The sequence below is a fragment of the Pelodiscus sinensis genome, chromosome 11 (assembly GCF_052426305.1).
Source record: "Pelodiscus sinensis isolate ZL-2025 chromosome 11, ASM5242630v1, whole genome shotgun sequence".
In the NCBI taxonomy this organism is placed as follows: Eukaryota; Metazoa; Chordata; order Testudines; family Trionychidae; genus Pelodiscus; species Pelodiscus sinensis.
In genome coordinates this window covers 5,245,661-5,272,817 of record NC_143062.1, presented here as the reverse complement: position 1 = coordinate 5,272,817, position 27,157 = coordinate 5,245,661, and the positions used below count along the sequence as shown (strand labels likewise).

General features: G+C 43.3%; 1 protein-coding gene across 9 annotated transcripts in view; it reads left to right on the top strand.

The window, feature by feature from the left end:
• The window catches only part of ATG7 (autophagy related 7), a 193,603-nt gene that overhangs the window by 37,905 nt on the left and 128,541 nt on the right, over positions 1 to 27,157 (top strand). For all 9 annotated transcript variants that reach the window (XM_075939620.2, XM_075939619.2, XM_075939621.2 and 6 more), the window contains 5 exons: positions 3,035 to 3,229; positions 13,550 to 13,753; positions 14,009 to 14,124; positions 17,369 to 17,444; positions 24,839 to 24,919. In XM_075939620.2, the coding sequence (XP_075795735.1) occupies positions 3,035 to 3,229; positions 13,550 to 13,753; positions 14,009 to 14,124; positions 17,369 to 17,444; positions 24,839 to 24,919 (672 nt within the window). The remainder of the gene's footprint in view (positions 1 to 3,034; positions 3,230 to 13,549; positions 13,754 to 14,008; positions 14,125 to 17,368; positions 17,445 to 24,838; positions 24,920 to 27,157) is intronic.

The following is a 27,157-nucleotide window of genomic DNA, read 5'->3' as shown; positions in this document are numbered from 1 at the left end:
CTTTCCCTGGCATGCAGGTTGTCTGGGGAGGGACCAGGCTCTGGGAGCTGCCCCCCTCCTCCAGCATGCCCTTCCCCCACACCTTCCTGCAGGCTCTCCATGAGGTGGAGGCTCTAAGTTTGGGGCAGAGGGCTCCTTACCAGTGAGCTGGCAGGTAAGATGGTAGAACCCTAGCCATGCTGGCCACTCTCGTGGTGCTGTGGCTGTCACCAGTGGCCACTCTCAGTATCGCGTCCCTCCCCTCTTTGTGGCCTTTGCTTTCACATTCCTCCTCTCTCTGCCCCTCCCCTTTCATGTTATGGGAAATAGTTCAATTCCCGGCATTTCTCATTTTCCAGACACAACCAAACCCTGACCTTCGTTTAAGTTAGAGTGAGTGGAAGCTACACACCAAATTTGGCATTCCTAGCTCTTATGGTTTAGGAGAAATTCTTGAACAAACGGACAGACAGATGCACAGATAGATATAGATAGATTAGCCTTGACATTCTAATCTTCATTGACTGTGTTTTGTCATGCCTGTAATTAACCTTGTGGACTGTGCAATATTTCATGTGAACAGGAAAAGTTTTAGACTTAAGGGTGACTATCAATTAAAAAATCACTTTCCAAATACCACCAGTATAATGCTGAAACAAAGCATTCATGTGTAAATTAGTGTCTTTCAAAAGCTTTTGTTTGATACTGCTGATTTCTTAGATGAGGAGGAGACATTTTGTTCTGATTGATTCTCAGATACTTTTATTTATAAAGCAGACAAGTGCAAAATGTCCTCTTACAGTTATTTCCCATTTTTCAGATTAGAATATTAGAACCCATCTTGTAATTATGGATATTATCCACCCATAAAGATTCTGATTTGCATTATCCTTTACAAATGCACATACATTTGAGGCCTGTGATACATTTGGTACATTATCTGCATTATGGGCAAAAATACAAAAATTACAGTGATATTAATAGGTTTATGAAGTTGTTTGGCACAATTTAAATAGCCATTCTTTTCAAAGACTAGAAGATTAATAACCAGTGTGCTTGAAATTCCATTATACCAGGGGTGGGCAATAATTTTTGATGGGCCAATCCAAGATTTTGGTAAGTGGTTAGGGGCTGCACATTTCTGTAGAGGGAGTTTGGATGAGAGGGAGAATTGTGATCTGGTGCAGGTTCTGGAAGGGCTATGGGTGCCGAAGAAGATTCTGGCCTGGAGGAGGGGTGTAGGAGCTTGGTCCTGCCTTGAGGGCGGGGGGCTGGACTCGATGACCTCTTGAGGTCCCTTCCAGTCCTATGATTCTATGAGTGGGTGCAGCGTTTGTGAGGGAGTTCTGATCTGGGGATGGGTGCAGGGTCAGGGAGAGGGTATTGAGCAGGAGAAGATTCTGGCCTGGGGAGGAGTGCAAGAGGGAGTGCAGAGGGTTTGGTTGGTGACTTGGGTCAGGATGGGATGGTGACCGGGGGCAGGGAGTTGAGGTGCAGGGAGGGGGTGGTGTGTCAGAGGTAGGTTCTGCTCAGTAGGTGCTTACCAAGGCAGCTCCTGGCCAGCAGCCCTGCAGGACTCCAAGGAAGGCTTCCTGCCTGCCAGCAGCCCCAGACTACTCAAAGTGGCTAGCTGTTCCCTGAAGCGCTCTGCTCTGGATGCTGGGGTAGGGGAGGCTTCCCCTGTAGCTAACTTATTGTGGCAAAGCTCTGGCTGTGCCCCAAGGGTTCTGAGCTTCTGGCTGATAGTGTTTGCTTCAAAGGCTCATTGTAACCCTCAACACCCAGCCTCTTTCCCTTTACTAGAGGTCACAGGCTATTGAGCCCTCCTCATCATAGACTAGTCCACAGTTTGGGGTGAAAATCCCTCTGTAGTGCTAGGGTCCCCTCTCAGGGGGAGACTCTGTAGTGGCATGGGGAGGATTGGGGGGAAACAATGTCTGCCCACTACTTTGAATTCCAGCCCAGGGACCCATAGGCAGCAGTAACAGACAGGATTTCCTCTACTCCTAGTCTGACCGCTTCTTCCTTGGGCCACTTCCCCCACACAATCCCTCCCAGTACCTGAGCAAGTCCATCCTGCTCCTCCATGACACTCTGCCTTACTTGCAATTACCAGCTCTCACCCAGTGCACCTCTTCATTCTCAGACTTTGGGTTCTTTTCCTCCCTGCAGGGAGACCTTTGAAACAAACTCCAGCAGGCCTTACTGGGCTGCAGTTGTTTTGATTAGGCTGCTGCTTCTGGCAAGCTTTTAATTTGCCCCAAGTGCTCGCCTGATTATGCTACACTAGGCTCGGCCCTGGTTACTGAGAGAAGAGGAAACTGTTTACCAAAGCCCAGATATCTGCCTTCTATTAGTGTGTGGCAGCCTGCTAGTCTAAGTCTGTCACACTATATAGTGAAATTTGTCCAGTACTAAACTTAGACTTACTGGCATGTAATTGCCAGGATCACCTCTAGAGCCCTTTTTAAAAATGGGCATCACGTTAGCTATCCTCCAGTCATTTGGTACAAAAGATGATTTATAGGATAAGGTTACACACCACGGTTAATAGTTCTGCAATTTATAAATGCTTTCCATAATCTAATTTTTGAGTTTTTATTCTTAAAATACTATTAATCTGATCTCACTAATACAAGCAAAAATTAATTTTCCTGGTGCATTGTATCAATTAATGGAATGCTGGAGGTGCTGCACTAAAGCTATGTTTACTTATGTATAATTGCAAATGAATTACAACCAGTTATTATTGGTAACACAGGCTTCAGCCATCTTCTGTCTTTTGTAGTACTCTCTATCATTGCATAGTGTGATTTCTGGCTATTCATTTTTAGCTATTTTTTCCTTATATCTAAGAAGCTTGGACTTTATCAAAGCCAACAGCTCATAAGGACTACAGTAGTACCCAATTGTTAACTCTTGTCTTGATCTTGACTGTTCCTACAGTAATTCAGTGTCTGTGGACATGAATAATTTGGCCTTTCTATGAATAATATCTTTCAGGTCTGTTTAATACATTATTTTGAAATGCTCATGTCCTGTGTGTTTTCCTCAGAATGCTGAAGGATTTAACATGAGCATCCCCATGCCAGGTCACCCAGTGAATTTTTCTGAAGTCACCATGGAACAGGCTCGAAAGGATGTGGCACAGCTTGAATGGCTTATTGATACTCATGATATTATTTTCCTGTTAATGGACACTAGGGAAAGTCGATGGCTTCCTGCTGTCATTGCAGCTAGCAAGAGAAAGGTACAGTATATATGCCTTTTTTAATATTCCTATAGTCATACTGCAGCCCTCACTGAATTTATTTCCATATATTGTCAAAATAACTTGTCAGGAAGCTTTAGTCACTGACCAATCAGCTGGAATTACATCATGCCATTGGAGGAGTTTTTGCACTAGGCACTTTGTCAGTAGACTCAAAGACAAAAAAGCAGGTGAGAAAAAGGTGTATAATGAGGGAGAATGGCAATTTACATGGTATGAAAGAAAGACTGAAAGAATGATGAAACAAAATACAGAACTATGTAGCACTTTAAAGACTAACAAGATGGTTTAAAGTGCTACATAGTTCTGTCTTTTGTTTCAGCTAGACCAGACTACAGGGCTGAAATGAGATCAAACTAGCTACAGGCATAAAGGGAAACAAGAAGACCTTTTATAAATACATTAAAAGCAAGAGGAAGACCAAGGACAGGGTAGGCCCACTGCTTAGTGAGGAGGGAGAAGCAGTAACAGGAAACATGGAAATGGCAGAGATGCTCAATGACTTCTTTGTTTCGGTCTTCACCGAGAAGTCTGGAGGTGTGCCTAACGTAGTGAATACAAGCAGAGAGAGGGTAAGTTTAGAAGATAGGATACACAAAGAACAAGTTAAAAATCACTTAGGAAAGTTAAATGTCAGCAAGTCACCAGGTCCTGATGAAATGCATCCCAGGATACTCAAGGAGCTGATAGAGGAGGTATCTGAGCCTTTAGCTATGATCTTTGAAAAATCATGGCAGACAGGGGAGATTCCAGAAGACTGGAAAAGGGCAAATATTGTGCCCATCTATAAAAAGGGGAATAAGAACAACCCAGGAAACTACAGACCAGTCAGTTTAACGTCTGTCCCAGGGAAGGTAATGGAGCAGGTAATTAAGGAAATCATATGCAAACACTTGGAAGGTAATAAAGTGATAGGGAATAGCCAGCATGGGTTTGTGAAGAACAAGTCATGCCAAACTAATCTGATAGCTTTCTTTGATAGGATAACGAGCCTTGTGGATAAGGGAGAAGCGGTGGATGTCATATACCTAGACTTTAGTAAGGCATTTGATACGGTCTCGCATGATATTCTTATTGATAAACTAGGCAAATATAACTTAGATAGGGCCACGATAAGGTGGGTGCATAATTGGCTGGATAACCGTAGTCAGAGAGTTGTTGTTAACGGTGCTAAATCCTGCTGGAAAGGGATAACAAGTGGAGTTCCGCAAGGGTCTGTTTTGGGACCCGTACTGTTCAATATCTTCATCAATGATGTAGATATTGGGATAGAGAGTACGCTTATTAAGTTTGCAGATGATACCAAACTGGGTGGGGTTGCAACTTCTTTGGAGGATAGGGACATAATTCAAAATGACCTTAGCAAGTTAGAGAAATGGTCAGAGGTAAACAGGATGAGGTTTAATAAAGAGAAATGCAAAGTGCTCCACTTAGGAAGGAACAATCAGTTCCATACATACAAGATGGGAAGCGGCTGTCTAGGAAGGAGCATGGCGGAAAGGGATCTAGGGGTCATAGTGGACCACAAGTTGAATATGAGTCAACAGTGTGATGCTGTTGCAAAAAAAGCAAATATGATTCTAGGTTGTATCAACAGGTGTGTTGTAAGCAAAACTCGTGAAGTCATTCTGCCGCTCTACTCTGCGCTAGTTAGGCCTCAGCTGGAGTACTGTGTCCAGTTCTGGGTGCCACCATTTCAAGAAAGATGTGGAGAAATTGGAAAGGGTACAGAGAAGAGCGACAAGAATGATTAAAGGTTTAGAGAACATGACCTATGAAGCCAGGCTTCATGAACTGGGCTTGTTTAGTTTGGAAAAAAGAAGATTAAGGGGGGACATGATAGCGGTTTTCAAATATCTAAAAGGGTGTCTGTCACAAGGAGGAAGGAGAAAATTTGTTCCTCTTGGTTTCTGAGGACAGGACAAGGAGTAATGGGCTTAAAGTGCAGCAGGGGAGGTTTAGATTGGACATTAGGAAAAAATTCCTAACTGTCAGGGTGGTCAAATATTGGAATAAATTGCCAAGGGAGGTGGTGGAATCTCCTTCTCTGGAGATATTTAAGAACAGGTTAGATAGACATCTGTCAGGGATGGTGTAGACGGAGCTTGGTCCTGCCTTGAGGGCAGGGGGCTGGACTCGATGACCTCTTGAGGTCCCTTCCAGTCCTATGATCTCTATCACTATTCTGAAAGAATGATGATGAGGGGTAGAGAATGATTTAGAATGTCAAAACACTTGCAAACTGTTTCCAAAGTTGATTTGTAACTTTTGAGACCTAAATGCAAACTGTAATCAAAAAAGTATGGATTATCTAATATTTAGTTAGTAAAAAAAAAAACTTTGGATACTTCTGTATAAACTCATCTATCAGTACACAATATCCAGGCTGATCATATCTATCTAAGGTATTTGTGTCCCTCGGAAACATAATGTGAGTCCCTTACCATGTGTAATATAATTATCTTTACAGTGTCTGGTAAGGAAGTACTAGCCCCATGTCACAGATGGGGAACCAAGGCAGAAAGAGAAAATGGCTTGTCTGAGGTCACACAGGACGTCTGTGTGGAAAAGCAGGGAGTTGAACCTAAGTCATCAGTGGTTGGGACACTAGCCTGATACTCAGGAGGATCTTTTTTCCTTTGAAGGCAGTATGACTACACATGTAAGTGCTTCCAGGATCAGGATCTGAGACAGTCTTTAGGTGTTAGTTCTTTTACTGTCAATTCACGTCAACCAGATTAATAGCTACAACAGAATCAATGAATCTGAATAGATTTACCCATAACTTTTAAGAATCTGATCCTGAGAGTAATTTTTACTAGAGTGTAATAAAAATAAAAAAATAAGGTTGGGAGAATAGGAGAGAAACACTCTCTTTTAGGTTAAATGAGAATAATAGCCTCTCTAACTCATGCTCCCTCAGTTTTCTATTAGTCATGTTCTTGAGTATCAAACTGACTTCAGGCTTCTCCTGAATGGAAGGCGATTATCTCAGATTATAGAATCCTGCCACTGACATTTTTCAGCAAATTAATATGCCACACATTTGGTGCAGGTGGGTTGGTTAGGAAACTTAATTATATTGCTCTGAATATTTGATTTCTAAACTACTTTGAGCAAACTTTGTTAAATTAAGATGTTTACAACAACTTCTTTGTTACATTTTAAAAGAATTAATGCAAATTAAGTTTATTCATCTAAAAATTACAGTTGGAATATGCATGTGTTCAGGTTTTAAAACCATGATAATTCTACCACATTCCACGTCCCTTATGTTTTGTGACGTGAATATGACATTCTCAGCTATACAGTAAATTACAAATTTAATACACGAAAGAGCTGATGACACAGCTGAGTTTGTGTTGTTTTTGGAACATGAACTTTTGCACCTTCTGACTTTTTAGTGAATTTTAGCTGGGCAGCCTCTAACTTTTCATGAACTTAGTTTTTGCTTGTAATTTCCTAGTTGTTGGTTAGTGTTTTTTAAGAGTAAGAAAGTGAGAAAAGAGAGACTCTAGAATTGCCTGTGATATTTATAAGCAAGCATTTTGTCTTGTAATTTCCATGAGTGTATGCACTTCCATTGAAGTGTGCACCTATAGACTTAATCAGATTTTCTCTACACTTGCTTTTGGGTATTATAATATCACATTTAAATCTAAACCACTGATGTTCTAATCTAGTAATCATCTTTGATGGTTATGTCCATGTCAGGCTTTAAACATCAGATCAGAGGATAATGGCCTGTAGAATATGCTGTTAGAGAGTTGCCTGGAGTTGACTAGATTAACAATATTGTTGGGTGAGCTAAGGTTACCACTATTGTGGCCTCTGTGACATGTAGTTTAGATTACTTCTCTGCAGAGGAAAAAGGTCAGTAAGTTAAGTGTGTATTTTAAATGGCTTGTCATCTTTTTAGTGTGTGTGGAAGGTTGTTTTATTTGAGAGTCTCCAGTTATGAAAGCTCATTCTTGATCTTCTCCTGTTTGCTATACATGAGAAGATCCAAAATTGTGAACAAACAGCATCACTTGCCCCATAACCTCTGCCATGCAGAACACAGTACCATCCACAGCCTCAGAAACAGCTCTGATATTATAATGAAAGAGGCTGACAACAGAGATGCTGTAGTCATCCTGAATAAGTTGAATTACAAACAAGAGCCTGCCAGGAAACTATCCCAATACCACATTCTAGAGGCCACTATCCTCTGATCCCAATGAGGAGTATTAAAAAGAAACTACGCCATCTGCTCAAGAAACTTTCTGCAAAAGCAGGGGGCCAGATCTACAAAGAATATCCTTTATCAGAGCTCTAGGGGTGTATCTATCTTCTACCCAAGATCCATAAGCCTAGAAATGAATTATCTCAGGCATTGGCATTCTGACAGCAGAGTTGTCTGGCTATGTGGACTCTCTCTTCAGTCTTTACCCTATCAGCACTCCTAGCTATCTTTGAGACACCACTGACTTCATGAGAAAACTACAGCACATTAATGATATTCCTGAATACACCATCCAGGTCATTGTGGATATGGAAGCTCTCTATAGCAGTACTCACAAGGATGGACTATTAGCTGATAGGAACGGTATTCCTGATGATGCCAGGGCACATCAAGTGGTTGAGCTTTGTAACTTTGCCCTTCACTCCAACCATTTCAGATTTGGGGACAGTATCTTCAAGTCAGTGGCACTTCAGTAGGTACCCACATAGCCCTACACTACGCCAGCATTTTTATGGCTAAGAACAACACTTTCTCAGCTTTTGTGCTCTAATTTCCCTCCTCTGCTTGTGCTACATTTATTACATCTTGATCATATGGATCCATGGGAAGGAGACCCTAGAAGAATTCCATTTTTTTTCTCTTCACCAACAGCCTCAACCTGGACCAAGCCACATAAGAGATCCACTTCCTGGTCATTACAGTGCAAACAAGTGGTGGTTATATAAATGTCATCTATTCTGGAAACCTACTGACTGCTATACTTACCTATATGCCTCCAGCTTTCATCCAGGACACATCATGTGATCCATTGTCCATAGCCAAGCCCTACAATACAACTGCATTTGCTCTAATTCAGGGGTTGGCAACCTGTGACTAACGAGCCAGATATAGCTCTTTTGGAGCCCCAGCTCATCCCCTCTTAGCTCCCCCCTGCAGAAGGGAGCCAGTGCTCATGCTACAGCCCTATGGCTCCCTGTAAGAGTGCAATGCCAGTGCCTGCTTCCTGTGGGGGGGGGGGGGGGGGAAGGAAGCCCCAAGCCTCCCCACGCCTCCCCACTGGATCCAGTGTGCAGGGAACAAGCAGGGCCAAAAGCGGCTCTGCATTCTGCTGTTTTCCTTCCTCTGGCTGGGGAAATGGCCTCACAGGGATGTGCTTCTTGGAGGCTTCCCCTTTGCTCCTATTGGCCAGAATCCAGTGAATGGAAGGTGCAGGAGGCGGTGCTACAAGATACCTGCAATATGAAAGCAAGTAAGTGGTACCCCACCTCCTCATGCCCAGACCCCGTCACACCCCTCCTAAAAAGACCCCACACCCTCCCAGCCCACCCATTCACCCCCCTGCTGAGACTCCACACATCCGGCTCCCTCCCTTAGCCAGACACCCTGCCTCCAGCCTGTTCCTGCACCCTGCCCCACTCCTGGCCAGCAAGCTCCTGCACACCAATCCTGAGGCCATCATATACTTGAACCCTCCACGAGGAGAAAAGGTAGTTCGGATTAGAGAGCCTAATCCGAACTACCTATTCCGTGCTGCGTGTAGCCACGGGCACGGAGTCCGAACTACCGGGGCTTTAAAAATGGCGGCGCCAGGCAAGATGCAAATGAAGCCCGGGATATTTAAATCCCGGCCTTCATTTGCAACTTCGGTTGCCTACATTAACCATCCTAGTTCGAACTAGGGTGGTAGTGTAGACATACCCTAGTTATCTGAGTGTTTCACTAATGTCAGTGAATTTATTTTCACTTTACTTTGGTGAGGTGAAGGGGTGTTACTAATCCCATTGAATAAATGGGGAATGACATCCTAGAGAGATTAAGGTAAAAAGTATCCACTTATTTTGGGTGTCCAATGTGACACTTCTAAGATCTTCAGTGGGTTGCCATCTTAGTTTGAATCTGCAAAAACAACAAGAAGTCCTGTGGCACCATATAGACTAACAGATTTATTGGAGCATAAGCTTTTGTGGGCAAAGACCCACTTCATCAGATGTATACAGTGGAAATTCAAGAGGCAGTTATAAATATACAGGCATAAGAAAACAATTCCAATCAAGAGTAGGGTTAGAGATAACAAAGTCAATTCAGTCAGGGATGATGAGGCTCCCTTCTAGCAGCTGATGTGGAGGTGTGAACACCAAGGGAGGAGAAACTGCTTTTGTAGTTGGCTAGCCATTCACAGTCTTTGTTTAATCCTAAACTGATAGTGTCAAATTTGCAGATGAATTGTAGCTCTGCAGTTTCTCTTTGAAGTCTGTTTTTAAAGTTTTTTGTTGCAGGATGGCTACTTTTAAATCTGCTGCTGTGTGTCCAGGGAGATTGAAGTGTTCTCTCATAGGTTTTTGTATATTACCATTCCTGATATACGATTTGTGTCCGTTCATTCTTTTATGTAGGGACTGTCCAGTTTGGCTGATGTACATGGCAGAGAGGCATTGCTGGCACATGATGGCATATATTACATTGATAGATGTGCAGGTGAATGAGCCCGTGATGGTATGGCTGATCTGGTTAGGTCCTGTGATGGTCTTGCTGGTGTAGATATGTGGGCAGAGTTGGCACCGACGTTTGTTGCAGGGATTGGTTCCTGAGTTAGTTACTGTGGTGTGGTGTATAGTTGTTGGTGAGAATTTGCTTCAGGTTGGCGGGTTGTCTGTGGGTGAGGACTGACCTACCTCCCAAGGACTGTGAGAGTGAGGGATCAATGTCCAGGATGGGTTGCAGATCATTGATGATGTGTGGGAGAAGTTTTAGCTGGGGACTGCAGGTGATAGCTAATGGTGTTCTATTGTTTTCTTTGTTGGGTCTGTCTTGTAGCAGGAGGCTTCTGGGTACACATTTTGCTCTGTCAATCTGTTTCCTCACTTCCTCAGGTGGGTATTGTAGTTTCAGGAATGCTTGGTGAAGATCTTGTAGGTGTTTGTCTCTGTCTGAGGGGTTGATGCAAATGCAGTTGTACTTTAGTGCTTGGCTGTAAACAATGGATCATGTGGTGTGTCTGGGATGGAAGCTGGAGGCACGTAGGTAGGAATAGCGATCAGCAGGTGGTGTTTCAGTAGGTTCAGGGTGGTGTTTATGTGACCATCACTTATTTGCCTGTAGTGCCCAGGAAGTGGATCTCTTGTGGATTCTGGTCCAGGCTGAGGTTGATGGTGGGGTGGAAACTGTTGAAATCACTGGGGTGCTAGTGGACGAGAGCTGAGGAAGCGTTGTTCCAGGTCAGCCATACAAACGCTGGCATATTGTGGGACCATGCGGGTGCCCATAGCAGTGCCACTGGTTTGGAGATATAAATTGTCCCCAAATCTGAAATAGTTGTGTGTGAGGATAAAGTCACAGAGCTCGGCCACCAGTTGTGCTGTGGAATCATCAGGGATACTATACTGTTCCTGACAGTTTGTATTCTATCTAAATGTGGGATGTTGGTGTAGAGAGCCTCTACATCCATGGTGGCTAGGATGGTGTTTTCTGGAAGATCACCAATGCATTGTAGTTTTCTCAGGAAGTCAATGGTGTCTCGGAGATAGCTGGTGGTGTAGGGTCTGAGTAGAGTCCACATATCCAGAAAGTCCTGCAGTGCGAGTGCCAATGCCCGAGATGATCGGGCGTCCAGTATTTCCAGATTTATGGCACTCCTTTTTCACCTAATAAACCATCTTGTTAGTCTTTGAAGTGCTACATAGTCCTGTCTTTTGTTTCAGCTAGACCAGACTAACACGGCTGCATCTCTATCCCTATGCTAGCATCCTCCAGGCATCTATTCCAAAAATCCTTTTATCCAATGGGGCTGTGGTTGACTTATCCTTAGTTACGTTAACTGATGGAGAGGTGAGTTCACAACCATCTATCTCAGTCACGTCTGTCTGATTCATCCAGACATACTTAGTACCTTGTTTTCTATTTAACAAAAGAGAAGGAAACAGGTTTGGGGAGCAGCGTGTATAACTCAGGGGTCCCTTGGCCAGGTAATTCGATATTTGGGTCACTAGTGCTACTCAGCAACCCCAGCAGGCAATCAGAGCAACCATTCAAATTTCAGAGCCCTTTAAAAGGTTGAGTTTTAAAGCTCGTAACATGGTGGCAATCAATGGGAACCCTCTGCTGCTTTTCTGTAATTTGCCAGTGCCGGTGTGGGAGGGAGATTGTGGGGTCCCTAGGTCCTGGTGCTGTTGGGAGGGGAACCCCAAGTCTTGAGCCTGCTGCTGGAGAGCTGAAAAAGGCGAGTAGGATCCTTAGGCAGAGGGATGATAAGGGCTGGTGCCCTTAGCCTGTAGCTTGGTGTCAAGGACACACCACATCCAGTGCTGGGAAAGGGGAGAAAGGACAATGGAAGAGGGAGCTATGAGGCCTTGGGAGATACCAGTTCTGGGCAAGGGAGCCGGATAGATCCTGACTGCTGGCATTCACCTGTGCTAAGAGGGGGCCACCTCTGCTCGTGGTGCCTCCTGCTGTTCGAAAAGAAAAGGTTCCGTCCCCCAAAGTGGAAGCAGGTCCAGAGTCAGGTTGCCCTGTGAAGGCTGCTGGAGTGGCACTAGTGAAGCACTAGGACCCTGCGGCAGCCAGCAGAGGGAAGAGCAAAGACGTGTCCCCTGAGCAGCTGGAGTCCAGAGAGGCTGCTGGCAAAATAAATAAATAAAAAGAAGAAATGCCCAGGGGCACGGGCCCAATGCCTGCTGCTGGCACCAGTCCCCACTCCTTAAGCTCCTGGGGCTCCCTGCTCTTGCCCCACATGCTCCGAAGCACAGGGCCCAAGGCATTTGCCCCAGTCTGTACTATAGATGGGATGGCTCTGCAGGTTGGAAAGAAAAGGGCATGAGCTGGCTAGGGTGATGATATTGTCCCATTTTGGCCAGGACAGTCCCCTTTTTCCATTCTGTCCTGCCTGCCCCTATTTCTTCTCCAAAACTGGGCATTTATCCCTGTTGCAAGACTCAGGCTTTTGCAAAATACTTTAAAAACAATTGGATCATACAAGAGCCCTTTCTAAGTTGGAGGCAGGTATTTGTCTGAATCAGGGATCCGCTAATGAAAGTAGTAGTAAGTTTAAAACAAAAGGAAGTACTACCTCACTCAGTGTACAGTCAACTTGTGAAAATTGTTTCTAAGGGATGTTGTGAAGGCCAAAACTATACTGAAAACAGATTTAGTTAAGTTCATAGAACAGCGTTTCTTAAACTTTTTAAGACTGAGGAACACCAAACAATTTTTTTGTGTGAAGTACACCAAGGATTTTTGGTTGAGGGGGAAAAGGTCAGGTGGGAGGCAGGGGAGTTATTGAGGGGGGGAAAAGGGGTTGGGAGAAAGTTATTGAGGGAAAAAAGGTCACCTGCCCCTTTAAGGGTGGCCATTTTGAATTCTGTTGTTCTCTGCAGCACACCTCTGACTGCCTTGTGGCACACCAGTGTGCCGTGGAACACAATTTAAGAAACACTGTCATAGAGGATAGGACCATCAATGGTTATTAGTCAAGACGGTCAGGGATGCCACCACTTAACCTCTGATTGCAGATGGTAGGAGTGGATCAGGGAATGGATCACTTGATAAGTTTCCTATTCTGTGCATTTCCGCAGAAACACCTGGCACTGGCCACTGTTGAAGGCAGGATACTAGGCTAAATGAGCTATTGGTTTGAGCCAGTATGGCCATTCTGAAGTTCTTTTGTTATGTTCTGAAAGTCTCATGGTATTTTTCTCCTCTTTTTAATAAAAGAGGTATTTTTTACATTTCTTCCTCTTTTATTTTCACAGCACACAAAATATCTTCCATAGAGGCACTTGTTTGTTTACCCTTTCAGAAAACACAATCCCCATCGAGTCTGAGCATAGCATTCTGTAGGGGTCCAACTCTGCAATTTACTTCTCTTCCGTAAATCTGACGTGTCTGATAATAGGATGTGTGGTTTGTATGTATTCTCCTAAATGCAGATAGTATTTTTGGAAATATAGCATATGAAGAAAATTGCGGTGATTTGGAATTCTGTAAAAGTGGTTATATTGGATTGTAGTAATAAACTTATATTTATCAAAACATAAGCTGCTTTTTCATTAGCTATTTGTGCTCTTCTTTATTTTTTATAGCTGGTCATCAATGCTGCATTAGGATTTGACACATTTGTTGTGATGAGACATGGACTAAAGAAACCAAAGCAGCAGGAGTCTGGTGATTCATGTTCCAGCAATCCCTCTAGCTCTGCTGATCTCCTGGGATCATCGCTCTTTTCAAACATTCCTGGCTATAAACTTGGATGCTACTTCTGCAATGATGTTGTGGCACCAGGGGACGTGCGTAGAACTTTGTGTGAATAATTACTGTGGTCCTATTTCATATTGTTTGGTTTTTATTGCATTAAAATGATTCCTTTAGGAAACCTCATTTGTCACCATAATTGAAGTTTATTTATAGCAAATCCCTTTTACTGTTACTAAGAGAGTGATTTCCATTCTTTATTCTTTGAATGAAAGTATTAAAAATGTATTACGTAAGTGGGGTAGCCAAGTTCAAATGTCAGATGTATGTAAAATTGTTTTTGTTTGTAGTCCACCAGGGATCGAACATTGGATCAGCAGTGCACAGTCAGTCGACCAGGATTGGCCATGATAGCTGGAGCCCTTGCCGTAGAGCTAATGGCTTCTGTTTTACAACATCCAGAAGGGTGAGTCATATTTTAGGAGAATGTATGATGTTTATAGGACACTAGTTATTTTGAGGAAGGGAACAATTATCTCTGTTACTTTTTTGAGACACATTAAATAGATTAAAGAAGTCCTGAAAACTTGGAATTTGAATAAACATACACGGGTATATCATGGAATGCAGACTTATTATTAAAATAATGCAGACAGGGTTTTGATTAGAAAAACTCGTGAAGTTCTTGTTAAAGAGTGGGGACATTTTACTTGTCTATTGTTTTTGTGCTTTTGTTATCTTTAAAAGAAGTATTGAATACATAACATTTTAGTAAGGAAAAAATCATAGGATTGGAAGAGACCTCAAGAGTCATTGAGTCCAACTCCCTGCTCAAAGCAGGACCGATCCCAACTAAATCATCGCAACCAGGGCTTTGTCAAGCTGGGACTTAAAAACCTCAAGGGATTAAGGTTTCACCATCTCCCTCGGTAACCCATTCAAGTGCTTCACCACCCCTCCAAAAGAAATAGTTTTTCCTAATATCCAAACTAGGTCTCCTCTTCTGCAACTTGAGACCACAGCTCCTCATTCTGTCATCTGTCACCACTGAGGACTCCATCCTCTTTGGAATCCACCTTCAGGTAATTGAAGGCTGCTATCAAATCCCCCCTCACTCTTCTCTTCTGTAGACTAAATAAGCCTAAATCCATCAACTTCTCCTCATAAGTCGTGCTCCAGTCTCCTAATCATTTTTGTTGGCCTCTGCTTTACTGTCTCCAATGTGTCCACATCCTTTCTGTAACATGGGGCCCAGAACTCCAAATGTGGCCTCACCAGTGCCAAATAAAGAGGAATAATCACTTCTCTAGATTTTCTGGCAGTGCTTCTCCTAATGCACGCCAGTGTGCCATCGACCTTCTTGGCTACAAGGGCACACTGTTGACTCGTATCCAGCTACTCATCCGCTGTAATCCCCAGGTCTTTTTCTGTTAAACTGCTGCTTAGCCAGTTGGTCCCCAGCCTGTAGCAGTGCTTGAAATTCTTCCATCCCATGTGCAGGACACCGCAAATGTCCTTTTTGAACCTCATTAGATTTATTTTGGCTCAATCTTCCCATTAGTCTAGGTAACTCATGACTTTATCTGTACCCTCCAGCATATTTACTTCTCCTGCTAGTTTAGTGTCAATTGCATACTTGCTAAGGGTGCAATCCATCCCCTCAGACAGGTCGTTAATAAAGATATTAAACAAAACTGACCCAAAAATTGACTCTTACGGCATGCCTCTTGATACCGACCCCCGATGTGTCAAGCTGTTGATCACTACCCATTGAGCCTCATCACCCAGCCGGCTTTCTACCCACCTTACAGACCATTTATCCAATTCATTCTTCTTTAACTTGCTGGCAAGAATACTGTTGGAGAGCATATAAAAAGCTTTGCTAATGTCAATTTCCACCGCCTTCCCCATGTCCACAGAGCAAGTTACCTTGTCATAGAAGGCAGTCAGGCTGGTCAGGCATGACTTGCCTTTGGTGAATCCATGCTGACTATTTCTGATCACTTTGCTCTCTTCCAAGTGCTTCAAAATTGATTCCTTGAGGATCCTCTCCATGATTTTTCCAGGGACTGAGGTGAGGCTGACAGGTCTCTAATTCCCTGGCCTTCTTCCCTTTTTTTAAAGATGCAAACTACATTTGCCTTTTTTTTCCCTTCAGTTGTCCAGGACGTCCCCCAATCGTTATGAGTTTTAAAAAATAATGGCTAATGGCCCTGCAATCACATCAGCCAATTCCCTCCTCATCCTTGGATGCATTAGTTCAGTGTTTCTAAATAATTCTTAACCTGTTCTTTCTTGAGGGAGGTGCTGCCCTTCTCCTTCCCATATTATGCTTCCTAGTGCAACATTCTGGGAACTTATCTCGTCTTTGAAGACAGAGGGGGGGAAAAAAGCAGTGAGTACTTCAGCTTTTTCCACATCATGGTAAACTCCCTCATTCGGTAAAGGTCCCACACCTTCCCTAACTAGCTTCTTATTGCTAACATTCCTGTATAATCCTTTCTTGGTATCTTTCACATTCCTTGGTAGCTGCAATTCCAGTTGTGCTTTGGTCTTCCTGATTACACTGCATACTTGAGCAACATATGCATAGCCTTCCCTAGTTATCTGCTCAAGTTTTCACTTCTTGTAAGCTTCCTTTTTGTGTTTAAGCTCACCAAAGATTTCACTGTTAAGCCAAGCTGGTCGCCTACCATATTTGTTTTTCTTACTGTGCATCAGAGCCCTTCAATAAGGCTTCTTTACAATATAGGATTCCTGGATTCCTTTCCCTCACATGTTAGCATCACAGGGGATCCTGCACATCAGTTCCTTGAGGGAGTCAAAGTGTACTTTTCTGAAGTCCAAGGTACGTATTTTGCTGCTTTCCTTTCTTCCTTTGGTCAGGATCCTGAACTTGACCATCTCAGGATCAGTGCTACCCAAGTTGCCCTACACATCTGCTTTCCTTGCTAATTCGTCCCTGTTTGTGAGCAGCAGGTCAAGCTGCCAATGTTGCCAGTAATCTTAGGGTTCCTATGTCTAGTGACATATTTCTTTGTAATGAGGACTTACTTCTAACTATTTTCTATGAAGCTCCTTAGCGGCTTCATTGTGAGCTAAAAATTATCTTTTTAGCTTAAACCAAAGTTACTAGACTCAAAGTAGAAATCACTGGGGGAAATTCTTTGGCCTGTGTTATTCAGGACATCCGAATACCTAATCATAATAGTCATAGCCATGGGCGAGTAGATTGCATTATTTGTCGAGCCCTGGTCATAGCTGACCTTAAAATCTATCAAAAGAAAAATTAAGGAAGTTATGATTTAAGTCTGTGATTGAGTGATACATTTCTGAGGCTCTGGAAAAGGATTGCTGGAAAAGGATTGCTGGAAAAGACACTTGAAAAGGATCCTTGCAGGCCTGTCAAGAATCTGAAAGGATTCCTTTGTAAGATCAAAACTCTGAAGCATAAGCTAGTTATGGATGAAAACATCTTAAAGCTGATGAGAAACATTTTTTTTTTACCCTATGAAAATTTTGACAAAAATGAATTTTTTTGTTTTAATCAACATTTTTTTCTCCTTTTTAAAGTTTTTTAGGTTTAAAATGGGGATGCTTTGGTTTGTAACAAAAATGTTTTGTGAAGATGTCACAACAGACATTTCAGTAGAACCATTTCCACCAGTATTAGTCTTCTGTTCTAATTTTCTGTATTTGATTTTTGGCAGTGGTTATGCTGTTGCTAGCAGCAGTGATGACAGAATGAATGAACCACCCACCTCTCTTGGGCTTGTTCCTCATCAGGTCAGTGAGCTAGGAATAAACAAACGTATTGATATATGTAGTTACTAGAAGATTTACCAAGCGTTGTTTGGATACTTACCTTGACTGATTTGTGTTTTTCTTACATTTAATTACATTTCCTTCCTCACACTGGGGTGGGGCTGCAGTTGAGGGATTCAGTATACAGGCTGCCCCAGGGAGAAAGGACTACCCCAACATTCTCTCACCGCAGCAGCTTGGGGCTAGGTGGGAAGTGGAGGGAGGGGGAGGTAGGTGGGATGCCGGCACAGTCTCTGTCCATAGGAAGCTTGCCCCTCTCTCCCCCATGGACAGGGGCCAATTTTTAAACCAGCTTCCCTTGCAGACCAGTTCCCAGCTATCACCCCGACCTAGTGCCTCTGATACAGCAGTGCAGGATGGCAGGGGGTTCCCCGGAAGTGGGTCAGGAGTGCATTGGCTGCCTGCCCTGCTCTTGGAGACCATCGAGTGTAACTGTCCCTGGTTTCCATTCCTTATCCCCTGTGGTCATTATACAGCAGAGCCCTACCTTTCCATTTTATGAGAAACAATCATATTCCAGGCACATTCCATTACCCTAGCACAACCAAACCCGTACCTTGTTTTAAATTATGATAAGAGGAAGCAGCATACCAAATTTGGTGGTCCTAGCTCTTACCATTTAGAAGGAGTTCTTGAATAGACAGACACATTCACAGACAGACAAACTCTCTCAAATATATAGTAGATGGGGACCTGTACAGAACAAATGTTGCACATTTTGTGTCTTGATTAAACATATGACATAAATGTAGTAGTGCAAAATGAGATATCCTAACTGAATAAGGAGATATACGGCGAGATCCTAGACTTCACTCTTGCTCCTTTGTGCTAGTTGGATGTGTGTGGAGGAGTTTTGTGGCAGTATGCACAATCCTTATCACGTTCCCCAAGGTAGACATGTTACAATGGTGTATCTTTTGTCCCAACAATGCTTAGATGCCAAGACTGGCTTTGGGGAAAGGAAGGAGGACCTTGGGTAGCCAACATAAAAGCAGCCTTGAGACTAATTTGCTTTATACCAGGAACCAGCAGTCAGCTAGCTACACTACTGATGGAGAAGGAAACTAAAAAAGATGTCTCAAAGCTACCTCTACTTACTCCCCCCCCCCCCCCCCCGCCACCACCACTGAGATAAAACATAGCTCATCTGCCACACAAAATCAGGGATATAATATTTCACTTGCCATAATGTTCTTCAGAATATTTGAGTATATGTGGAATAGCATAACCTGCTTCAATTGCAATCTCCCCAATATTATAAATTCCTCAGCAGCGTCCTGTATGTTCTACTTCTGTAGAGAAATCTTCTGGATTTTCACTTACTGCTTTTTAGAGCTTGAAGACTCATAGTCCAATCTTTTGCAAAGCTTGATATCCCTCTGCCAAACTAGCTACCAGTCTATCAACCTGGTCTATTCACCCCTGTAGACTGAGATTCACTTCTGGGGACTTAAAGCACAGGATTTCCAAGGTGATAGCCTGCCTTCCTCTTTTGTCCAATATCCTGTTTATTCAACAATTTCCAGTGTCCCTCTGAGAACTTTGGCTAATTGAGATTGTGTGGTATCCTGAATGACATTAATAAAGTGTTATATCATATATTTCAGCAGCATTTGGGGTATTCATACGTTTTAAAATCAAGACTAACTAGACTTTAGTTCTGTGTCCCAAAAAAGAGAAGATAAAATTGGCTGTTTATCTGGGTGTTTTGTAACATCCAGAGAATTAAAGGGAATGATCTATATTAAAATATATATTTAATTAAGTTTATATATTTTAAGCGATTAAAGATATTCTTACTTCCTATTCCATAATGATGGAAATTTGAGGAGATTAATTGAAATGAATGACTTTCTCCACGGATGGTTTTGTATCAGTCTCCTAGCATAGCATATATTAAATCTGAATTGAATGCAAATAAATAATGATTTCTGTATCTATCCAGTGAGGATTGTTTTCCTTTTGGGATAAGCAGAAGCAACAGCCAAAGCACAACTTCTTTCTTTTTACTGTACAGGTGTTCATTTCTCAACATGAAAACATATACTTCTTCAAGTGCTTGTTCACATTGATTCCAATCAGGTGTGCATGCATTGCATATACAAGTGTCAGAAACTTATTTCCCTAGCAGCTCCCGTAGGGTCATCTGTGGAGAACCCCTACAGTGCCGCTGCTATATCACCCTTCAATACCACTGCCAACCCTACCCCTCCCTCGGTTCCTTCTTACTGTCTGTGATGGCATTGGAACTCCTAGCTATCTTGCTTAGGCAAGATTCTAGTCCAGTGGTCACCAACCAGTAGATGGGGATATACTGGTAGATCTTGGAGCCTCTGACAAGTGATCCTGGCTGGTTTGGCCAAGAAGCTCTCAAGTGCTGACACTTCAGTTGCCCCTCCACCCACTGTCATGCTGTTCCTGTCGTCTTGCCTTGGAGCTGCCCCTTGGAAGCCTCCTGCTTGTTGTGCAGGGTGTGGGAGGGCTGACGTCAGGCTGTTCCTCCTCCCCCCTCGATAGTAACTGATGTTCTTCGAGATGAGTGTCCCTGTGGGTGCTCCACAACCTTCCCTTCCTTCCTTCTACTTCGGGATCCTGGCCTTCTCAAGCCATCATTTCGGGGTAGAGAAAGAACTGAGGTGTAAGGCGGGAGGGGCTCAACTTAAGTACTTCGAGCTAGTCAATTTCTAGAATGGCGACTGGCCAGGAACATGCAAATCAAGCGCGGGACATTTAAATCCCGCGTTTCGTTTGCAATTTTGGGCGCCCTCATTAGCCTCCCTAGATCGATCTAGGGGACTAGTGTAGATGTACCCTCAGAGCTGTGAAAAATCCACACCTCTGAACAAGGTTGTTAGGTTGGCTTAACTCCCACTGTAGAAAGGTTTGGTCCATGGAAGAATTGTTCTGTCAGTCTGGTCTGTCATCCCTCTCATTTTTTGAGGAGTAACATTAGTTCGAACTAAGGGCTTTAGCCTGAACTAACGCGTCCCGGCGCGCATTTCCTGGTTCGAATCAGCTGTGATTCGAACTAGCGTGCCGGCGAGATCATATTAATGGAGCGCGGGATATTTAAATCCCCGCTTCATTAACTACTTCAATTGTCTCCATTTGCATCCCTAGTTCGAACTAGGGATGCAGTGTAGACATACCCTATAGTAGGAATGACCTTCAGAGATACCAGAGTAGAAATGGGGTAAGGTAATAATGTGTATATATTAATGCACTGTAGAACATGTTCAATAATTAGAATTATCTTACTATAATGTTGGGACACATTCTAAAGCAAGGAAGTTAGTGTTAGAGATAATCCTCTCTTCTACTTGGGTATTGGAATGATCTAATACAGGGCCATGCAAAATACAATCTGCAGGCCAAATCCAGCCTGCCAAGATGCTGGATCGGGCTCACGGCCCAGGGCTTTGGGGATGTGTAGGAGGGGAGTATGAGAATGAGGGTTATGGAGCTCAGAGTGGGAGGGTCCCATCTGGCATATGCCTTTTCTCTCTTTCCAGCTCCCCTTCCTCTCTTCCTCCCCCCCTCGCCCCCCAGCTGCCAGGGACATTTTATCTCCCCCCAGACCCTCCCAGCAACCAGGGATGTTTTCTTTCCCCTCCAACCCTTCCCCCCAGCCATCAGGGATATTTTCTCTCCCTGCCAGCTCCCCACCTTGCCCCTGGCCATCAGGGGCATTCTTCCTCCCTCATCACTGCAGAAGACATTGGGTAAAATTGGAGGCTTTGACAGCCTGGTAAAGGAAGCAGAAATAGTGTGGAAACTGTTTTTCTCTATTGGGGACAACAAACTGAGGCTTTTGGCACTGGAGAACGAAAGAGGAGACCCATTCTCTCCTGCTTTGGGACTGGAACAGACTTGACTTAATTTTGGGAATGGGAGGGCTTGAATTCCCTGTTCTCCATTCTGATGACCTTCTGAAATACCTAACTACCCTCTGCAACCTGCCACTGAAAAATAGGTATGTTTCTTTTAAAATTGTCAATAGTGAAACGGTTAATGACATTTAAATTGCCATCATAATACCCACTATGATGAATGGGGTAGTTCTCATCTCAGAGGGCTATTGTTTTAAATTGTCTGCTGACAGTTTAACATTACCATTTATGTCATTAGTCTATATTCAGATCTTATGCTGAAGGCTATCTTTTTAAAAACATGAGTGAGATTCTGGCTACACGTTGTATTGTCACGAACTACAATGGGACTCAGATTTCACCTGATATCTATAGATACAGCATTTTTCAAATATGAAAATGTAGACTCTGTGGCAGTTTAAAAATAAATGGAATTATGTAATAAGTCATGCAGCCTCACAAACAATATTTTGTGTTTCTCGAGAGAGAAGAATATGTTGCAGAATGATAAGAATGATGTTAGAACTTGTCTAAAACTTTGACTCAGTCATTATTATTTTAATGTATTTTATTAGTTGTATATTAGTTGTATAGCAATGGCACCTAGAAATCTCAGTCACCAACCTACAAACACATTGTCTCAGGCACTGTATAAACACAGAATAAAAAGATGGTCTCTGTTCTAGAGAGCTTTCAGTCTAATTGCTAAATCTTCAGCAGGGAAAGCAAACTAAGTAAATAGTAGAGAAATAATAGTTGTATACAAAGAATCCTAGTGTCCAAATAGTTGATTAACAGCCCAGCCACTTCTCAGTTCCTTCTTACAGCCAATGATGGCTGTTAGAACTTTGGTTCTCTTGCATTGCAAAAGCTCCATTCTAACTAACTAGGTAGTTGATTTGTTTAATAATAGTTAATCGTTAGCCAATTAAGTGTTGTATCAGGAGGCTCAGGGTCCTCTGGGACTTGGAGCATGCCAATGCTCCAGGGCTCACACAGGATCCTAGGCTCCACCTCACAGGATGGCAGCTCTGTGGCAGAACCTGACTGAGCGGGTTCTCCTCCATAGTTGGAAATCTTGTACCAGATTCATGTACCTGGCAAAGTGGAGACAGTTCTTGTTCCAGTGCCTGCAGCACATCTTGGACCCTCTTTCTACCTCCATTTTGCAAGTGCTTGACTACCTCATGTCTCTGAAGCAGCAAGGTCTGGTGGGTGACCTCTTTGCTCCATGTGCATCCAGTGGACATCTTTTTTCACTCAGGAGAAGCAGGCCATGCAGTTTTCTCAAAGTCCTGGTATGGTGCTTTCTGAAGAGGATGGATAGGCTCCACCCTTCAGCCTCTCATCCTAATCCCATTTGGGACCTCAGCCTTATCTTCGCTACCCTCCCAGGTCCACCATTTGAGTTATTAGCTATGTGTTCTCTACTCTACCTGTCCTAGAAGGTGGCTTTTCTAGTTACCATCACCTTGGCTTGCGGGGGCTCCAAACTTTGGAGCCACTGTACACAGTCTTTCACAAAGACCAGGTGTGGCTTTGCCATCACCTGGCTTTTCTCCCAAAGGTGATTTCCAGTTTCCACACTGGGCAAAATATCTTTCTTCCCATGTTCTACTGTAAGCCTCATCAGAATGCCTGGGAATAATGCTTGCAGTTCCATGATGTGAGACGTGCACTAGCATTTTGCATCGAAAGGACCAAACTTTTTCATAAAATATTGCAAATGTTCATCGCAGTTGCTGATTGGGTGAAGGGACAGCCAGTCTCATTGCAGTGTATATTCTCCTGGATCACCATGTGCATCCACACTTTTTATGACCTGGCAAAGGTCTTTCCACCATGGCTTACTGAGCACAGGCAGCATCATCAAGATTCTTGGCTCATATACCCATCCAGGAAATCTGCAGAGCCACAACTTGGTCGTCGGTACATATCTTGACATCACACTATGCTGTTACGAGGTGTACCAGCCCATGACTGGGAAAACTGAGCCTAACCAGGCTCACCTGGCTGAAGAAGCCCTGCCCCTGCAGCTCTGCTGGGTATGCTCAGTCTACAGCCCAGGTATAAAAGCCTGTAGGGAGACTCAGTCTGGGCTGGCTGCTGAGGTGGAAGGAGGTACTGCCCGAGCTCCTGCAGATGAACCACCAGAGGGACTGGATCTGGAAACCAGCCAGCTAGACATCTGCACTATAGAGGATCTGGAGGAAGGACCCTGGAGAGAATACAGCAGAGAATGGTAGGAAGTAGCCTGGTAGGATTCCCCGCTGAGAGAACAGTGGACCATGCCCTGCTAATAGGGCCCTGGGCTGGGACCCGGAGGAGTAGGGCCAGCACCCATTTATTATTGACTCCTGCTGCTCAGCCGCACTGCTCCAGTGAGAGGGGCGTTGACTAGAGACTCCAGCTGCTAGGTCACACTGGTGAGAGGGACTTTTCCTAGATACTCCGGCTGTTAGATCGCCCTGCCCTGGTGAGTGGGGTTTTTACTGTGGTCTTTGGCTGCTAGGACACATGGCACTGGTGGGAGGGGTGTGGGTGTATCACCACAGTTGTGTTGCAGGATATGTGGGGTTGGTCATGGTCCCAAGAAGCCCAGGGACCGCAGCCCCCCGGGAGAAGGACAAGGGTAATGCCCCACAACATACATCATCATGCAACAGTCAAGGCAGGACACGGCTTTTGGTACCATGGTTCTCAAGTCAATTAGACTATGATTCCAGTCCCCGTCCAGGGTGCTCCACAGCCAACCCAAAGGATAGTAGCTAGGAAAAGACTTTTTGACAGTTGTGAACGTGGCACCTACACAGCTAATTGGAATACATATAAGCAAGCACTAGAAGAAGAAAAAACGGTTACTCGCTTTGTAAATGTTGTTCTTCAAGATGTGTTGCTCATAGCTATTCTGTACCCACCCTTCCTTGCCCACTGTTGGAAGAGACAGCAAGAAGGAATTAAGAAGTGGTTCAGTCAGCAGGGTAATAGGGTGTCGCACCAGCACCACTCCAGGGGTTCCACAGCCAACCCAACAGGTAGCAGCTAGGGAACATTTTTCCAAAAGTTGTGCATGTAGTGCACACATCTAATTTGAATAGCTATGAGCAACACATTTTGAAGAACAACAGTTGCAAAGGTGAGTAACCTTTTCTTATGACATGGCTTTTTATTTTATTGATGTTAACTGATTGCAGTCAAAAAGATCAAACTGCAGGTGGTGCTGTGCTTCCATTAATGTAAATAATATTGTGCTTATGTTGTCCTATCTTTACATGTTCCTGTAGAAAAATCAAGCAATTTGTGTATTATACCAGTACAGATTTAATAGAATGGACTATTGAGGCCATTAAATTAGCATTATCCTGATTTTGCAGAGGTAGAGGATTTTGTTCATCCCTTGGCTGAATATGTCTAACTCAGCTTGAATTTTGGAAATTACACTTGGTATAATTATGTGATATGAATGTACATTTTATTTCTTTCCAGATTCGTGGCTTTTTATCAAGATTTGATAATGTCCTTCCTGTCAGCCTTGCATTTGATAAGTGCACAGCCTGCTCTCCCAAAGTAAGTCTGGGTTGCTTGTATTTTATTTCTGAATGCACAATGGTTTGTGTACTTTTTTACCACCCGGTCATGTGGTATCTTAGGTCTGATTCCCCCTCCCTAACTATTTTCTGATTTTCCTTGGGTTACATAGAGCTGACAAGTCAGTTGCTGCTGTCTCTCTACATGAGTGTTTCATGGTGAAATATAAAAAAATAGATTCTGAGCAATGTTAGGAAGCCAATAGAACAGGGCTTTTCCCTTTGAACTTCAGTGAACAAACACCTAGAACAACATGATGCTGTACGGTTAATCTCAAAGACATTTTGAAATACTTTAACTGTACAGATAAAGAAGGGTATTTTTTAATTATTTGAAAAATGATTTATGAGGTCTCTTTCTGCCTCTTTTTAGTGCTCTTACACTGGGAATCTTTCACAATTAGGTAATTTTGTCTATTTTGCTGGTGTTTCTTGATAAAGATTTACACGTAGGGTGAAGTAAAAATTACCTTTTATAACTGTGTAATATTGAATAGACTGCTTAGTTTTCATGCATCCTGACTTGACTAATGGATTACATCAGTTGCTATGATTCTGAGTTGAACTTTACTGGAACACTGGTCCAGACTATTCATGTGTCTGTGTAAGGCCTCCTCTTTGTTGGATTGTTTCCCTATATTATATGCTTAAAATCTTTATTTGGCAACATTTCTGAGGCTGAAGTGTAAGTCCTAGGGATCTTGACTGGGATATCTCAATATGAAAAGTCAATGATTCATGTCAAAATTTGGCATACCATGGAAATGCTATTAATTCAGTCAAGTTTTGTGTACTGAGACTTGCTACAGGAATTTATTTCCATTCTCTACGCTAAACTAATTCTTCATATTCCAGAAATATATTACAAGGTCTTGAGAGGCTGTGGATTTTTTTTCTTTTCAAGATTTAGAGTTCTGTCTTGCAGAAGCTTCTGTTGATGCAGTATATTACTCACTCCTTTAGGGTAGCTGATATGTTAGTGAGGTTCTCAAGAACTTTTTAATGTGTATATTCTCTTCAGAAACTCCAGTGCTAGATTTAAAAACTTGTTGTTCTGTTGAGAGCACATCTCTGTTCCCTTGAGCGTTTAAGCAATACAGTGGTAGTTTTAAAAAAAGTCATTTTCTCTTCTAGTATGTTTTTGCAGAGGTATTCTATGGGTAATTCTAGGAGTTTGCTTTATAAAAGAAAGAGAATCAGATTATCTTATTTGTTTTGAAAATATGGAATCTGATATTTTGTTCTAAATTTGTCCACCTAAGTAGCTTTTTCATCTCCTGTTCATCTGTCACAGGCCCACTGACAGGGAAAGGTAAAGGGGGCAATTGCCCAGGAATTCAAAACGGTTTGGGGGTGAGTGGGCTCTTTAAATTGCTGGTGGAGTGCCATGAGGGGGTGCCTTGTGCGAGACGATAACGGAGCAAGTAATTAAGGATTTCATCTGTACATCTCTGGAAGATAAGGTGATAGGTAATAGCTGGCAGGTATTTGTAAAGGACCAGTCATGTCAAACCAAGCTGATAGCTTTCTTTGATAGGATAACAAAAGTCTTGTGGATAAGGGAAAAGTGGTGGATGTGGGTATACTGTGGCAAAGTTCTGGCTGTGCCCCATGGGTCCTGTGCTCCTTAGGCAGTTACTGTATACCTCAGAGGCTTGCTATGACCCTATACGCGGCCTTTTGTGTTTCTCTAGAGATCAGAGTTACATCTTACTGAGCCATTTTCATCGTTGGCAAAGTCAGTGAATGGAGAGGGGGGAGATCCCTCCATACTCCTAGACCTCCTTCTCCCAAAATTAGTTCTTTCTGTGGTGTGGGGAGGTTGGGGAGAACTTGGGCTCACCTACCCACTACTCTGGGTTCTGGCCCAGGGATCCTAGACAGCAGCAACTGCTCAGGTTTTCACTCTAGCCCTGAGACAGCAGCCTTTTCCCTGGGCTACTTCCCGAAATGCTCCCCCTACTGCCTTTTCTGGTACCTACAAATGTCTCTGCAAACACATTTCTTCCTCTTGGTCTGTCCCTCTCCTCTTTCCTTACCTGGGGGAAACCTTTTAAAGCAACACTTCAGGCTTCTATTGGCTGCAGGTGCTTGATTAGCCTGCTCCTTCAGGCTAGCTATTAATTAGCCTCAGGTTGCCTGCCTGCCTTAATTATGGGGCAGTACACTCTGGGTGTTCATTCAGAGAATATAAAACTATTTATCCAGCACCCTGCAT